General features: G+C 44.2%; 2 protein-coding genes across 5 annotated transcripts in view; both read left to right on the forward strand.

Annotated features, from left to right (window-relative positions):
* Positions 1-6460, forward strand: part of LOC102045850 (serine protease 48) — a 235877-nt gene extending 229417 nt beyond the window's left edge. The window contains exon 6 of the mRNA XM_055714017.1: positions 6308-6460. The gene's annotated coding sequence lies outside the window, so the exon portion shown is untranslated. The remainder of the gene's footprint in view (positions 1-6307) is intronic.
* Positions 2330-16177, forward strand: part of PKHD1 (PKHD1 ciliary IPT domain containing fibrocystin/polyductin) — a 281171-nt gene continuing 267323 nt past the window's right edge. For 2 of the 4 annotated variants that reach the window (XM_027808649.2, XM_027808653.2), the window contains exons 1-6: positions 3118-3328; positions 8741-8896; positions 10038-10159; positions 11921-11998; positions 14025-14169; positions 15144-15243. In XM_027808649.2, coding sequence (XP_027664450.2) covers positions 10108-10159; positions 11921-11998; positions 14025-14169; positions 15144-15243 — 375 coding nt within the window. In that variant the 5' untranslated portion in view covers positions 3118-3328; positions 8741-8896; positions 10038-10107. Of the gene's footprint in view, positions 2401-3117; positions 3329-8740; positions 8897-10037; positions 10160-11920; positions 11999-14024; positions 14170-15143; positions 15244-16177 lie in introns of those variants that run through there. The other 2 variants (XM_027808650.2, XM_027808651.2) reach the window with 2 other exon arrangements.

The following is a 16177-nucleotide window of genomic DNA, read 5'->3' on the forward strand; positions in this document are numbered from 1 at the left end:
TGAGGCTGGTGGAAACATAAGCCTCATTAGGCTTGCTTTCCTTTGGGGTGTTTTATGCTCTATTTACAGGTGTGGATGCAGGAACTGTGAGTGCAGGCACCATTCCCACATCGTTCCCTGGTGACCATGTTTGACTTTGGTGAGGAGAAGGCAGGGAAGGCTGGTGTCCTCCACATGGGGTGGTTCATGCACCAGCAGGGCTGCGAGGGAGGAGGGAGGTTGCAGAAAAATTGCTAAACCTCGCCTTATCCCACATTATCCTCCCCTCAGCTGTTCAGCTGGGATGTGCCATGTGGTGTTCAACAACTGCCGCATTCCTCTCGCGAGGTGGCCACGGTGTGACGGCTGGGGGGAGCGCGAGGGGAGCCCTGGCTTGGCTCTGGCAAAGCTTTTCCATCCCAGAAATGCTGCAAGTCCTGGGGAAACTTAGAGCCTCCCATGATGCTACTTTCTGAGAGCACCTGCCCTGAAAAAGGCCTCATGGCCAGTGCACTGCCGTCCCCATTTTACATGCAGATGACTTGAAGATGAAGCTGTTCAGTCCAAATCATGCATTAGTGAGGGAACAAGCTGGGGGTAGGTCCCGCATCTCCTTCTCTTGTGCTTTTCTGCTTTATCTTGGCCTTTCCCTCAAGTGCAGGGGCTTAACAGAAAGCGGTCCTGGAACTGTGTCCGACAGAGCAGTGGCAGCTTGGCCGACCTTCAGTTGGGTTTCAGGGGTAGACAGGTCTTCAACGGTTCCCTGCTTCCACCTAGTGACGAAGAACTACTGCTCACCCCTCCTGCTTTTCTCGGTGGCCTTGCGGGTTGCAGCGCAGGAATGTTTCTCAGATTCACGATGCTGGCCTGTCTGTAAGGCTATTTCTAGTCATACACCTAAAACCCGTAATCTCCAAATGGATAATTGCAAGCAGAAACAACCAGATGGCCCGGGGGTGAATGGTTTTGGGCAGAACTTTCCTTCAGCAGGAAAAAACTTGCTTGCACAGATATACAAACATACGCTTATCCATCAAATGGTACTGCTTTCCTGGTTTTGGGTAATCATACCCAAACCTAGTCATCAGCTTGGAGTGGGAGAGTATATACACTTCATTTAACAAGATTCCCATGTGACTTGACCATTCCTCTCCTGATCTGAATTACAGGCCTGTGTTTCTGGTTATTAAGGACAATGTTCTTCACCAGCTTCCCTTTTTCTTTTGACTTTTCAGCTCCTTCAGGGGGATGGTTTCCTACACAGTGCCTTACCTGATCTGTGACTTTCTGCACAGAATACACACCTTGTTCCAGGCAAATCCTTTGCATCTGCAAACCTTGGACATTTAGAATCATAGCATTATTTAGGTTGGAAAAGACTTTTAAGATCATTGAGTCCAACTGTTAACCCAGGACTGCCGAGTTTGCCACTAAACCATGTCCCTACATACCTCATCTATGTGTTTTTTTAAACACTTCTGGGGATGGTAATTCCACCACCTCCTTGGGCAGCCTGTTTGAGTGCTTGGCCACCCTTTCAGTGAGGAAATTTTTCCTAATACCCAATCTAAACCTCCCCTGGTGTCACTTGAGGCCATTTCCTCTTGTCCTATTGCTTGAATTTTTCCTATATAAAGCATTTCTTTAAGACTGGATTGCAAAATGTTATATAGAAAGACAGAGGTGACAGTTCATTTTTTTGCTCACTATGATCTAGAGAGTTTGAGTGACTGGGTATATCAGGAGCAGAAATGTCAGGGATCTGAAGGCAGCAATAAGCCTTAATGGCCCTGATCAGCCTCACCTGTGACCTTCATCCACACCCTGCCCATGGGTCAGGAGCACTAGATAACTTCAGCTTTGAGCCTGTAGTCCCTCCTTGAGATGTGATGTAGGAATACTGGTCTTTAGTCCTGATTCTAGTCCTGCCTTCTAGCTGGATTGTGGGCTCGTGCTGCAGTTGAGCCTCCCTGCTCCTGAGGGCACTCCCTAGACTGACCCTGTACCTGGTCCATCCCCTCATTTGGGACTTTTAGTGGACCTTGTTACCAGTATCTAGCTCAGTCTGCTGTGTTCAGGTTATCATCTTTGAACTGTCTCTTCTTTGACAATACTTCTTTGAGAATTTCTTCAAGTTTACTCTTCCTTCTGACCATGTTTCCACTGTAATTCCAGCTAATGAGTAAACTGAGTGCGGACTGCTGAGCAGGATAGGGTTAACTTTTATTTGGTTCCTGTAATCATTTGCTATATTCAGCCGAGACATTGGGGCTTGGCCTAAGAATAAACCAAATGCAACTGGTTCCACTGCTGGGCAGAGCTCCAGAACTTCCCTAAAGGTTGATTGCCCATGACTTTGTGCCTCTGAATTGAGGTTGAGGAAGAACAAGGAAGCCTGTTTCACCTCCCCTTGGGGATGAGGTAAGAGCATGGATACATACTGCTATTGCATGATTGGTGCATGGTAACTCATTAAACGGCAGTTATGCTGTGGTGTCTGAGAGCTTCCTCAGTGGAAACTTCTATGAAGGCGTCCATACCGGTGTAAGGGCTCAACAGCCTATCATGTTTCTGGTGGCTCCATCAAAAGCCATCTGGGTTTCAAACAGATGAGTGCAGAGCTGGGAGTAGGGGTGATGCTCACCCTGTTATTCAGCACCTGATTTAGGCTGAGCTGGGTCTTCCCTGTAGCCAGTGGAGGCACATGGCTCTCCATGGGGTGAATGATAACACTATGTATGTCCACTGTACTCTTTTTCCACTGCTGACTGTATAAAGAGCTACACTTGAGGTGTGGTAAGAATTCCTGTCAAATGTAGACACTGTTGGGAATGCCATGGAAAAAGGGAATTAAGTGTATATAAGGAAACCCTGAGGTCCACTTGCTGTGAAAGTCACTCTCAGACTGGCTATCAGCATATCAAGAAACCATTCCATCTGTTTCTCTGTCATATTGTGGGGGGGAAAAGATGATAAAATGGATTAATTGTTCTCCTGTTGGAGGATCTAGTAGTCTACCAACAGAAAAACGATTCCAGGTTAACTCTGTAATGGCCATTAAAGACTTGGAACAAAACAGTTAATAGCAGCAAGTAGCTTAGGTTAATAATTAAGCATGCTCAATGGATGGCTCTGAGCTGTCTGTGACAGGCATTGAACTTGGAGAAACTAGTCTGGTGGGTTTCAGCACACAGTGACTCAGTTACCCATGCAGGGGCTGAACTGAATGCCTAACAACCTCAGACTGAAAGTTGTGGTAGAGCTGGTGTCAAAGGGATGGAGCAGTTATGCTGGTGTCGGAGCCTCTGCCCTTGACTCATTGGAGGAATCGAAGAACAAATTGAATAAGGTAAGTAACACCAGGAAAAGCCCTAATAAGAATAAAAAAAAGTAAACCTAAATGATCTTTTATGCACCTGCCCTGAAATAGGAGGTTCATGTGCATCAGGGCTCTGGAGTCTGATCTCTACAAACTGCAGTTAGGGTAAAATGTGCAAGAAAAAAAGGGGGGGTGTGTGTAGTTACAGCAGGCCTTGTGGTAGAAAAATCAATAGAAGCTTAGAATTTGGCTTTAAAGGGTCAGTGTGTTTGCTGTGGTTATGTGGCAAGTAAAGTTTCTGCCCAACCCTCACCTCTGAGAGTGTCGCTCTCCTGTTGCATTTTTTCTACGGTGCTAACTCACACTGTGCATCTCTGCTCTTACCCAGCAGCTCTGAGGAGGCTTTCTGTTTGACATTTCATGACCATGATGTATAGCATTTGGATGATCTTAAAACCATGTTTATGGTAATAGCAATAGGGGAAGGAACACATGAAAAACTTTTAGCTTTGTTATAAGGTTTGCCTTTCCTAGAGGACCAACCAGCAGACTTGGTTTCTGGAACACCCACATCTATGGATGCATTGCATTACACTCTAATCTTGCAAAAAAAGTCCCCGCTCCTAAGGGAGGGAGAGGCTTTAGAGGCTGTGCAATATCTCCTTTGGTGCCTATTTTAGATCAGGAGTGTGCTTTTCAAGCAAATCAACTCATCTCCAGATAAGGTGATTTATTCCATGCCACAGAACTGTCCCAGTGAACTGATGCCAATCCTTCTGGATAAATTCAAACAAAGATTGGCACCAAAAACCACTCCAGCTGCAGGAACGGTCTGGAAACTAGGACCATGCGTGGCAATCAGTTAGCTGAGGGCAATGTGCTCGAGCTTGTCTAGACAACAATTAACATGATGAGGCGTGTTTACAGAGCACAGGGGAGTGGGGGACGGATGGCGCCAAGGAAAGGTAACACCTTGCGGTTAATTGCTGGTAGTTAACCACCAATCGGGGATTGCCTAGGATGCAATGCTTAGCTTCAAGAACCAATCTGTTTAAAACGCGCAGCTTCTGAAAGTGTATAAACCCTCGTGCTTCTGTACAACAAATCGACATTTGCTTGCATTAAGCTGCGTCCCGTCTCTTCATTCGCCGCAAATTGGTGACCCCGACGTGATGCGTTTATGGATCTAACGTGAAGGGCTTTCGAATCGCCTATCTGAGCGACATGCAGCGAATCCCACAGAACTTTGAATGATCCTCTGAAAGGAAGCAGGAGCCGGCCAGAAATCCCTCCGGAGTTGAGAGGTGAGCTGTGGGAAATCCGTAACGGGGAATCAGGCTTCGTCCCCAGAAAGAGACGTATATGGACTCATGAAGGGTCTTCTAGTCAGATCAGGGAGTCCGTGCCTCAGTCTCCTCAAATGGTGACCCCTATGGTGGTGTTCCGAAGCCTTGGAAGAATAAGGACGGAAAAAAGACAGCTCGTGGAAGAGGGCTGCGTTCCGGAGGAGACGGCTTGGCTGAACGATCGCCTTGCCGTCTGGACCAGGCGGACAACCTAAACCCCGAGGATAACACCTGTATGCATCGAGACAGGTGAGCAGCCAAGAAACTTTAGACTTTGAAAGAATGAAAGTGTGTACATACAGCAGCCAATTGTATGATGCTGCCGCGGAGGGGAACTCCGTGTCGGGAATGCATTTAACATCTTGGTGGCAAATCCTGACTACTCTTTGCCAAGTGTGGACTAATTCTACTAACGGTGCTAAACCAGAGGAAGCTGTAAATTCCACCGACAGCGCGACTCTTCTCAAGACACCGTCAGTGATGGCGATTCTGTCCACACCTCCTCTGCCCCCAAAGCTTCTGTCACTGATTGCAGCGACCCTCACAACACAGGACCAAGCACGGGAACAGGACAACTCGGACAATGATTCCATTGACACTGATAAACCTTTTGATCCAGGTCCTATAGATCTGGAAAAGGAGCTAGACCTTTTCCCCACCCCCTCGTCTCTCCTGATGCATTGATTGTATTTTTGGGGAGGGTGAAAGGGAGTCTGAGGGATTGGTGGCAGGAATGCAAGTGGGAAACACTCAAGTGATGGGTTTTGGGAGTCGCTATGGCATGTTCAGTATTTTGTCAGACAAATCAACCTGCAGAGTGGCAGCCTGTGCAATACGAGGCTGTTAAAGGGTTAAGCAAAGCAGTGCGGGAAGGGAGGATTCATAATACATTTGCTATGTCCCTTCTTGAAGTGATGGCAGAGCCTTATACACTCACACTGCATGATTGGAAGTTATTGCTTTGTATGGTACTAACTGATACAGTATATGATGTGGTTATTTGATTTTTGTGAGCTATGTGTAGTGGCCTTGACTGAAAACCTTAATCGGGGAATTGCTGTTAACTATGAGCAGTTAGCTGGAGCAATTAACTGTGCCGATTCTGTGACTCAGGCAAGGTATCCCAGGGACAACCGTTTGCAAATGAATGAGATGGCTATTAAGGCAGTCAGGATGCGGGAGTCTTGCCACAGTCTTGCAGGGTCCTAGAGAGTCACTAACTTTAATACTAACTTTATTGATTGGCTTCAGAATATTTTGCAACAAGTCGAACATCAGGAAGCTCAAGGGTTGCTTTTAAAACAACTGGCTGTGATAACGTCAATGAAAATTGTAAACGGGCAACTTTCACAATCGCAACCCCAACATGTGTCAAATGATTGTAACGCAGAACTCACAGCAGACTGTAACTCTCAGGCTGAGTTCTGGAATGCAGCATAACAGATTTTTGCTTCTCTAATCTCTTCTGTAAGAATAGTACACGCTTTTAACTTGCTTAGTAAATTAGGCTGCTAGCTTGCTAAACAAAGTAATACTACAAATACTATTTTTTTTTCTGGCTTATTAACAGATGTTGATTCTGTCCATCATATGTTGCTACAGAACTGAGTTGCTATTGATTTTTATTATTAGCACAGGGACACAAGTGTGAAGACTTTGATAGGATGTGTTACGTGAATCTGAATGACCACTGTGAATTAATTTACAAAAGTATACAAAACTCAAAAGCCTTAAAACAAAGATCTGCAACAGAGCCAGGGGCGGGATGCCTTTGGTCTCTTCTCACGGCTGGGAAACTTTGGGCCATGACTCAAAAGTATTACAGGTTTTATTATAATTATCTTTAACCACCTTATTGATGTTTGCCTTATGTCTCCCATACTTTTTTTTTTCCTGTATTCAGTGTTTAGTTGATTGTAACATAAATCAGGTCATGGTCACCCAGCTACACACAACCTTTGCCTTGTCGCAATTAACAAGCAAAAAAGAGGAGGATAGAGAATGTCTGAAGAGAGATGTAGTAGAGGAAGCTGGAGAATATTTGACCTAACAAGAGATGAGAGAACAGCTAGGTATTGTGAAGGAGAATAGGAAAGATAAACATGGTTATCTAGTGTTTAATAGGTGTCTGCATACTTGTAGAGATACATAGCTATGTAACTACATGAATGATTCCTGCCCTGAGCCTGGTGGAGCATACAGCTGCGGTTTGTGTCCGGGCTCAGAGATGTAAATAGGGGCTTCTCTGTTATGGTAAAAGTGTTTCTCTTTGCATAAAAAAGAGAGGGAATGAAGGGAATGACCCCAGAGGTATGTTCAGAGAAGGCATGCGATGTTTCGAACTTTTTGACTGAACCAGTTCTTGTTTGGTGTGCCCTTCCATCTATGTATAATGTTAATCTAAAAGAAGCTGATATTGTTTACACTTTGTCGATAATTTTCTGTAGATGCTAATGTAGTAGGAGGGCTATGATGGGAACGTGTCGCAGCGGTTCTTCTCTTATCCAGAGTAACAGCAGGGAAAGCATTAAAGAGTTGAATCACCTTGTTTGGTAGGCAGTTAAGAATGTGTCAAAATTGCCACTGCTTTTTGTTGTTGGTTCAAGGACATGGCTGTGAGGATTTTGATGGTATGTGCTGCGTGGATTTTAGGCGCCCCATTGCAGCAACATGTTATCAAAATCTGAGAAAATGTCAGCCTTTTTTGGCATCCATTCACTCAATTGGCAGTATTGTTTGTTTGCTATTACCTTGGTTGCTGTCATGTTTGCAAGGGCCCTGCAGAACATGGCAAACCTGGTACTAGCTGTTCAAAAACAAAAAGGGGAAATTGTAAAATTGTACGGAACAAAGACAGTGGGTTATTTTGACATTGATAATATGTCTTAGTTGGTTTTTTATTTGTTCTATTACTTGTGCCTTGTTTTTGCTCGGTTTCAGGGGTTCTTTTGTGCAACAGGAAGGGGGAGATGCAGGAGCGGGCTGGAAACTAGGACCATGCATGGCAATCAGTTAGCTGAGGGGAATGTGCTCGAGCTTGTCTAGACAACAATTAACATGATGAGGCGTGTTTACAGAGCACAGGGGAGTGGGAGACGGATGGCGCCCTTGGCGCCAAGGAAAGGTTACACCTTGTGGTTAATTGCTGGTAGTTAACCACCAGTCAGGGATTGCCTAGTATGCAATGCTTAGCTTCAAGAACCAATCTGTTTAAAACGCGCAGCTTCTGAAAGTGTATAAAAAACCTCGTGCTTCTGTACAACAAATCGACATTTGCTTGCATCAAGCTGCGTCCCGGCTCTTCATTCGCTGCCTCCAGCCATTAATGGATGTTCGGTCCCTGGGGCTAGGCTAGAGCTAGTGCTATGCAACACCCCTAAATGTTTGCAGTGTGGATGTTGGGTCCTCAGCATCAGTTGCTTTGCTCTGCAGTTCTGCTTCCTTTGGGTTGTGCAACAACTGCAGACGTCTTTATTCTGGCTCTTGTATTTTCCTGCTATTATCACCAAATGATTTGCTGCCCAGTCCTGAGCAGTTCTGTTTTCCATTAATTCCCTCACTTTTGCATGAGGTCAGTATATTGCTATCAAAAATATCCCAATTACCAGATCAGTGTTGGGCGTCTCAAAGTGCTTGGAGAATGCTTTTCCTCCGACATTTTGTCAACGGCCCTGAAACTCGTTACTGTATTATCTGGTGAAGGCCAGATGGAAAGAAATGGGAACAGAGAAGCAAGTTCCCTTCCCTCCACTTTCCTCTTAAGGAAGGAATGCACAATGCCCCAACAATATTCAGCACCCTTGGACACAAGTTGACCACATCTTCTAATCAATGTTCAAGAGCACTTTGTGCCTATAGACCACAAGTAACTTCTCTGCATGTGTCAGTCCTTTTAAAAATTACTTAAACCATGAGGTATTCTGAATTGCTGTAGCAGTACCAAAGACCATCACCCCCACTTTTTTTCTCTTTAATTCTTTGATTAGTCTTGTTTTCTTTAACATAGCCAATTGAGTTGATTAACAGCTTAATTTTGATTGGTTGTACGAACATTTACAGAAGGCAGCAAAGCAGAGTGCTATGGGCAATTGTTTAGGCTTTTTCAGGTGACCTGACGGGCTTTCACAAATGCACAAGAGAGCTTGAATCTTTGCAGCGTATACATTGACTGAAGCAAGACCACTACATGGAAGAACACATGAGATCTTGGTACCATTGTCCTGCGGAGGAACTGGGCCTGAGGAAAGTCGAGGTCAGTTCTTGTCCTTTTGTCCAATAACTGGCTGGTGGAGCAGGGATGTGAAATTTCTTTGCATCATTTTGCTCTTCTGTGGGACATGCGTTCTCTCTTTGAGAGTTGGTGATTATACAGTGCCTCATACAGTGATTGTGGATTTTGCCTTTTAGGTCCTACCGTAACAACAATCAAAAACCTGTATTAGGTTCTTGCCATATGATTTTATGTTTTGGGCTTTGGTGGTCTGAGCTGAGTTTTAACAACCAAGAGATGTTCTGAGTGAAGGGAACAGAACCCCACGAAAAGTAGTTGTCCCAGTCTCTGTTACTCGCTAGTGAGAATTTGAGCTTCTTTCTCATTTGCAAATGTGGCTAAATTAATTTCCATACTAGTACAAAGCTCAGGGTGAAGGCAGTAGAATTTTTTTGTTTATATTTTTAAATGTTAGAACAGTTCCTCACACGGGCTTTGCAAAGAGAATGTGTGATATGTCTGGCTATGATAACAAGTAAGACCAAGTAACTTCCTAGTGTACAAGGGTACTCAAATGTTTATTTTCTTAAATTTTAGAACAGTTCACAGCTGTTGGGGTTAAATTTACCAGTGTTCTTCCAAACAGTTCCTAGGCATGCCTGAGGAGCCGGCATGGTCCATTCCCAGTTTGGAGCTAGCTGTGTAAGGCTAGAGAGCTTAATAGCGTAGAAAAGTCCTACCGTTTGGCTTTGGAGCTGGAGAATGAGCATGGCATGATTTAATTTAATCTAATGCAATGATTTCACATGAGGAAGCATGGAGCTAGGAGATTTCATCATCAGGGGCTCTAAATCCTGTAATTGTTTTCACCAGTTCACCTGTGTCTAATGCTTAATTAGTCAGCCACCTGAAACGTGGCTCCAGTGGGGAGAAAGCTCAGCCTGAGCCTGTCTGGAAAGCGGTCTGCTCAGAGGGGCATATATTCTGTGTAGGTTTTTTGCATGGCAGGATAAAGAGTATGGTTTGCAATATGTCGATCCCTTATACTGTGTGAGATGTGACTCGGTGTATTCTCTGTGACTCCACATTGCAGCCCATCTTGTCCGTTGTAACACGGACCATTGCTCCCACAGCTTTGCAGTGTGAAGAAAAAATACAGGTGGGGTTTGTTTTAATGTTACAGGAAAGGTCCTAAGGCCCCAAGCCATGATCCTGGAGCCTGACTCCCATGAAATCCCCATCCAAAGTTCAAGATGAACCCTTGGAGGTCATTCTTTCTGAGTGCCGAGCTGATATTCCTTGCAGGTGGGTGATAGAGAGGTGTTGACTCCAACCACGCTGGTTGTAAAACTGCAGCAAAATCTGATGCCACTGGGTTGGATATGGGTTACTGTGAGACATGGAGAAGCATCTCTCAAAGGTGTTGGGTATTAGGGGATATTAACTGCAGTATACCGGACATTATCTGTCCATATCAGTGGCTTTTCATGGTGTTATATCCATAGCCACTGGAGATTTCTGGATTAATTGTTAATTTTTTTTCCTGTTCTATCTGGGTTCATCTCATGTCTGTTGTTTTCATTCACTTGGTGATAGTCATATTGCTGTTTGCATGTTGATAGTAAGGGTTCATGATGCAAGTGTGTGCAATATTTGGGTTCAGTGATCAATACTGGTGTTCGGTGAGATTGTGTTCAGGTGCAACTAAGAAGTTGAAAACCTCCTGAAATGCTGAAAAGGAAAGTGGATATCCCTGTAAATGGACTTCTGGAAAATTCTGATCATTGGCTACAATAAAAGAAACCAGCCACTGGTTCACCTTTATTAGCTTCAGAGGATGAGGGTCACCCTAATAACTCCTAAATTACCTTAAGCATTTGATGCCTTTATGAAAGGCACAGCATAGCAAGTTACAAGTGATTTGATTTCAGGAAGCAGGAGTTTCTTTCCAGGCCTGTGTTTGTTTCTTTCCAGGCCTGTGTTTGTTTCTTTCCAGGCCTGTGTTTGTTTCTTTCCAGGCCTGTGTTTGTTTCTTTCCAGGCCTGTGTTTGTTTCTTTCCAGGCCTGTGTTTGTTTCTTTCCAGGCCTGTGTTTGTTTCTTTCCAGGCCTGTGTTTGTTTCTTTCCAGGCCTGTGTTTGTTTCTTTCCAGGCCTGTGTTTGTTTCTTTCCAGGCCTGTGTTTGTTTCTTTCCAGGCCTGTGTTTGTTTCTTTCCAGGCCTGTGTTTGTTTCTTTCCAGGCCTGTGTTTGTTTCTTTCCAGGCCTGTGTTTGTTTCTTTCCAGGCCTGTGTTTGTTTCTTTCCAGGCCTGTGTTTGTTTCTTTCCAGGCCTGTGTTTGTTTCTTTCCAGGCCTGTGTTTGTTTCTTTCCAGGCCTGTGTTTGTTTCTTTCCAGGCCTGTGTTTGTTTCTTTCCAGGCCTGTGTTTGTTTCTTTCCAGGCCTGTGTTTGTTTCTTTCCAGGCCTGTGTTTGTTTCTTTCCAGGCCTGTGTTTGTTTCTTTCCAGGCCTGTGTTTGTTTCTTTCCAGGCCTGTGTTTGTTTCTTTCCAGGCCTGTGTTTGTTTCTTTCCAGGCCTGTGTTTGTTTCTTTCCAGGCCTGTGTTTGTTTCTTTCCAGGCCTGTGTTTGTTTCTTTCCAAAGGACTTTGGCAAGAAAGAGCTGGACAGGCTGTCTTGGAACCAGAACAGGTTATGTTTTCTGGGGTAGCCCTAAGTCTGGGAGAGTGTACAGAAGACAGCAGACTCATTTCTTTGAGGGCTGGGGGAACAAACATGAGGTTTACCGTCTTTATTTTAATTATTGAGGAGAACAGGAAACTCAGACTGTAGCTTGGTTCCCCAAGTCCTGAAGGCATCAAAGCCCTCCTGAGGGGAAGCAGTACTGTTGCATGGAGGAGACAGTTGGAGGAAGAAGGATGAGCAATGTGACTAATTTGGATGCCTGCAAAGAAACGAGGTGAAGGGTGGGATTACAGGAGGACAGCTGTCTGACCACTGTGTCTCACCCTGAATGAGATATTTTAGATGTTTGCATTGCACTTCAGCCTGATGCATCTGGGTTGTTTTTGCAGTGACAGCTATGGGATTGCTCATTAAGCCCCAAGAAGGCAGTGTCGCTGGAGGGACGTGGATTACTGTTACTCTGGATGGTGAGTTTTAAACTTTTACAAAGCACCGGTCAAAAGTAGCAAAGCATCAGCTCCATACTGAGATCTGTGGTTGGAGTGATGAAACGACAGACCCTAAGCAAGCGGCATGGACTGTGGCACCCATAACATGAAATTGGCTTCAAATTATTACTTCATAAGCTATTGCTTATAGTTGCTTGTTTTTAAGTTCTTTCTTAGCAGAAGTCAGATTTTTACCTTATTTTTGCAGATGTAGGGCTAGAAATTTCCTTCCTGCCACCCTTTTTTTGAAGAAAACCTGAAAATCTCTGTTCATAAGTCCTATGATGTTGAAGCTTTAAAAACACTAATGCTAAACGTGAGATCTGAGTAAAAAATTCACAGAAATTGATATGTCATGCTCTTTTGGGCCAAAACCAGCTGCAAAAAGCTAGACCTGATTTTCCACAGTGTTGACTATTGATTCATTGGGAAGAGAGTTGGTTTCTGAGTCAGCTGTATGTTTGGTTTAGCTGCTTAAGTTCTGACACTCGATCATTCATAACTATGATGAATGATATTAGTCTTATTTGTCTGAATATTGTGCATTCACACAGAGATGATGAAATGGATGGAAGAAAGGAAGCTCAAGTATTCAAGGGAGTTGTTTACCCTGAGTGGCAGGCAGAGACAGTCACAGCTGGGAACTCACAGTTCAAGCAGCGTCTCTTTCTTTTTGGTGGGGGGAAGCAGACAGCTAGGCCTTGGGAGAAAGGGAAGAACCTTCCTGGGACCAGGAGGAAATGGAGAGTTTGCTGCAAATCAAGAAACGTTGATGTCATTTAAAGTGAGTCTGTGGGCTGAGAACCACCTGTGAAGATCGTGAGCAAAGGCAGAGCTGTTTGTAAGCCTCCTTCATTTTTAGTTGTATTTGATCATGCTACAAAGGTGAAGCATGCTAGTTTATGTTCAGGTAAAGCTTGACTTTCTGAAGGTTAAAAGTCGTTGATCCTTTGGACAGGTCACTCCAAAGAAATGGGCCAAGCAGATCTATATTACAGCACAAGCCGACTTGAGGTCTTGTCAGCAAAACTGCGAGGCATCAGCAACTGCAAAGACAGTGTCAAACGATGCTAATTTTGCAGGGCTTTAAGTATCTGTGAGCACGTGTTTTTTTCCAGTGTAGATGGCTGAGGCGATTAAAACTCCTAATGACTGTCAATCTCTGCAGTAGAATACATGTGGGAGAGACCAAATACTGTACTAGAGGCAAAAACCCATGCAGCTGCGTGTGGGATGAACTTGGTCTTAATGTGTGTACTGGTTCTGGCTGGGCTAGTTAAATTTCTTCATAGTATAAAAAACATAGCTTGTTTGGTGCTCTATTTTGGATTTGTGCTGAAAAGTGTTGATAACACAGAGATGTTTTAGTTACTGCTGAGCAGGATTTGCACACAGTCAGGGTCTATTCTGCTCCTTACACTGCCCTGCCAGCAAATACGTTGGAGATGTATAAGCAGTTGGGAGGAGACACAGCCAGGACAGCTGACCCCAACTAGCCAAAGGGATGTTGTATAACACATGATGTTGTGCTCAGCAATAAAATGGGGGTGGGGTGGGGGTGGGGTGAGGGTGGTGGTGGAGTGGGGCTTCATCAGTCAGTTGGTGGTGAGCAACTGTTTTCATTTGCATCACTTGTCTTTCCTGGGTTTTATTTTTCTCTCTTGTTATTTTTTCTCTTTTCCTTACATTCTGTTGTATTAATATTTCTTTTTCATTATTACAGTGTTTTTTATCTCAACCCGTGACTTTTCTCACTTTTACCCTTCTAATTCTCTTCCTCATTCCACTGGGATGGGCAGGGAGTGAGCAGCTGTGTGGTGCTTAGTTGCCAGTTGGGGTTAAATCATGACAATATGAAATTACAGAAACTTGATTAAAAAAAAGCCTGATTAAGGGCTCTAAGCATTGTGCCTAAAGAGAAGCTGGGTTGGACAAAAAAGTTTGCTGTGTGTGACTGAATGTGAGTGATCCTGTCCTCACAGAACTCTTCTGATTGATTGCTTAGGCTCAACATCCCACCAGCTAGAAAGTGTGTCTCCAGCCAGCGCATCCCCGCTGAAGGTCTTCCTGGTGAATCCAGACCTGCCCAGGCTGCCATGTGATGTGTCTCCTTTATATTTTGACTTATCCACCATAAGATGCAGAACAAGGTATGATCCATGACTACAGTATGGGTGAGACCTTACCGGTTGTCTGGTAGGATCCTCATTTTCTTTCAGTGTCTGTACAGGCAATTTGGGAGTTGAGGGAATTCTGACGACTGCTGCTGTGGCTGCACCTCATCACCTCTGAAGCTGTGTTGCATTTATTCTTGTTTCAACTTAATGAAGCTCTAGACTACCTAGCATGAGAGTCAGTGAGGCTTCTTGGAGAGGCTAGGCTCAGATCTTCAGTGGTTTGTAGACACCTAATTCTTAGACACAAAACTCCCAAGAAAATCTTGACAGAGATTTTACCAGCTCTTTGTGTCCTTGACCTGTCCAAGGTCATAGAGAGAGGTTATGAGTAAAGCAGGAAACAAATATGGTTTCAAGCACTGGCTGGGCAATCTAAACTCCCTGTTTTCTATCCTGTCATAACTTTAAAGGAGGTTGTTTGACTACAAGATGAAGGATGTTGCAAGAGGCTGTAAGAGTGACCCTAATTGGGCTCTTCCATCTCTTACTGCTATGATTTGGCTGGGAGTTAATTCTGCTGAATGCTGTGCTGGGAAATTGTGTGCATTAAGGATGCAGCATTAATTTACAAACCAGGATCAAGATGCCCTGTAGATCCAGGCAGCCCTGGGTTATTTTAATACTAATGAATAACAATTATTGTCTGAGCATGTCTAATGAGCATGTCTGTGTTTTGCATTAATGTACAATTTGGATAGAGTTCTGTAGTAGTCCTCTCACCTTCTGCACTTAACTGTAATTTCTTGCTGTGCCTCCACATTTCTTTTAAATCTTAGTTTTAGTGTTTGGGTTCATATGTGTAAAGGTTGGGTTCACAGTATAAATTTGCTTTGCTCTATTGAAGCCTCAGTGAACCTGCTAAGACTACCCTGTGAGGGAACTGACTTTTCCTAAAAAAATAAACCCAATCTGTATAAAAATAATATAACACATTTTCTTCCACCTAGGTCTTCACCCCAGGAGGGTTCATATTACGTGGAGGTGATCTTTAAAGGACGTTTGATTAACAACCTGACTGATGCAGAGAAAGAAAATTATACTTTCAAGGTAATCACCAAGCAAATATAGAAGTGATGATAAAGAACTCAAGGCATTGAAGGGAGTCTTAACTTCAGACATAGTATCACAGCGAATAGGTTGAAATTTTCTCTCTTATATGCTGTATGTATGTTTGTATGTCAGGACAAGATGTTAGGATGTTCCTTCTGCCCCTTGAGACTGGGAGCATCAAGGTACTCATTAGTCTGGCACAGGATAGACTAGGTGACCTAAGAGGTCTTACTGAATCAAAAATCTGGGTCCAGGTAAATCTCCCTCTGCACTTAAGCCACACAGAAGACCCTGTGCTGGCTGCTTCTGGTGTTACCCTCTAAGCTGCAGGGCTGACAGCTAACAGTCTGCATTGACAGGTAGCCATGGGCAAGAATACCTCCCATGGGCACTGCTGGTTCCAGGAAAGGACATCCCTTCAGGTCTAGAACAGCTCTCCATACCTAAGATGAGCAAGATTTAGAAAGCTCAGACCTCAGCTGTGATTTCATACCTGTTGCTCCATTGTTTTGAGAGTTTGCTACTCTCCCCACCGACCCTGACCAGTATTTTCCCTTTGGCTCTCAATGTCAAAGTAACACTGTCTCGGGGGTTGTGGGGTATGGTGGTATTTGACCAGTTGAGGATGATGGTCTCAGTATCTCTTGCAGAGCAGAAACCTTAACCATGGCTGCGTGTTTTGTGATGAGGCCTGGTGTATTCAGAAGTCATATCCCACTTCTGTGCTAACTTTGAGAATCGAGCAAGAAACCCCAGCATTTTCAGTAAATTGCACATTAAAGCTGAAGAGTCATTGGGTGGTTCAGCTAGCTTAGAGAGCTGATGAAAAATCACCAGGGGATGCTGTTAATGAGGCACATTCCAAGCTAAATAAAACACAATGTGTCTCTTTGTTTTGGGACTGGGACCTGGGAGCTACGCGTATTAAAAA

This window comes from Falco cherrug, chromosome 6 (genome assembly GCF_023634085.1).
Source record: "Falco cherrug isolate bFalChe1 chromosome 6, bFalChe1.pri, whole genome shotgun sequence".
NCBI lineage: Eukaryota > Metazoa > Chordata > Aves > Falconiformes > Falconidae > Falco > Falco cherrug.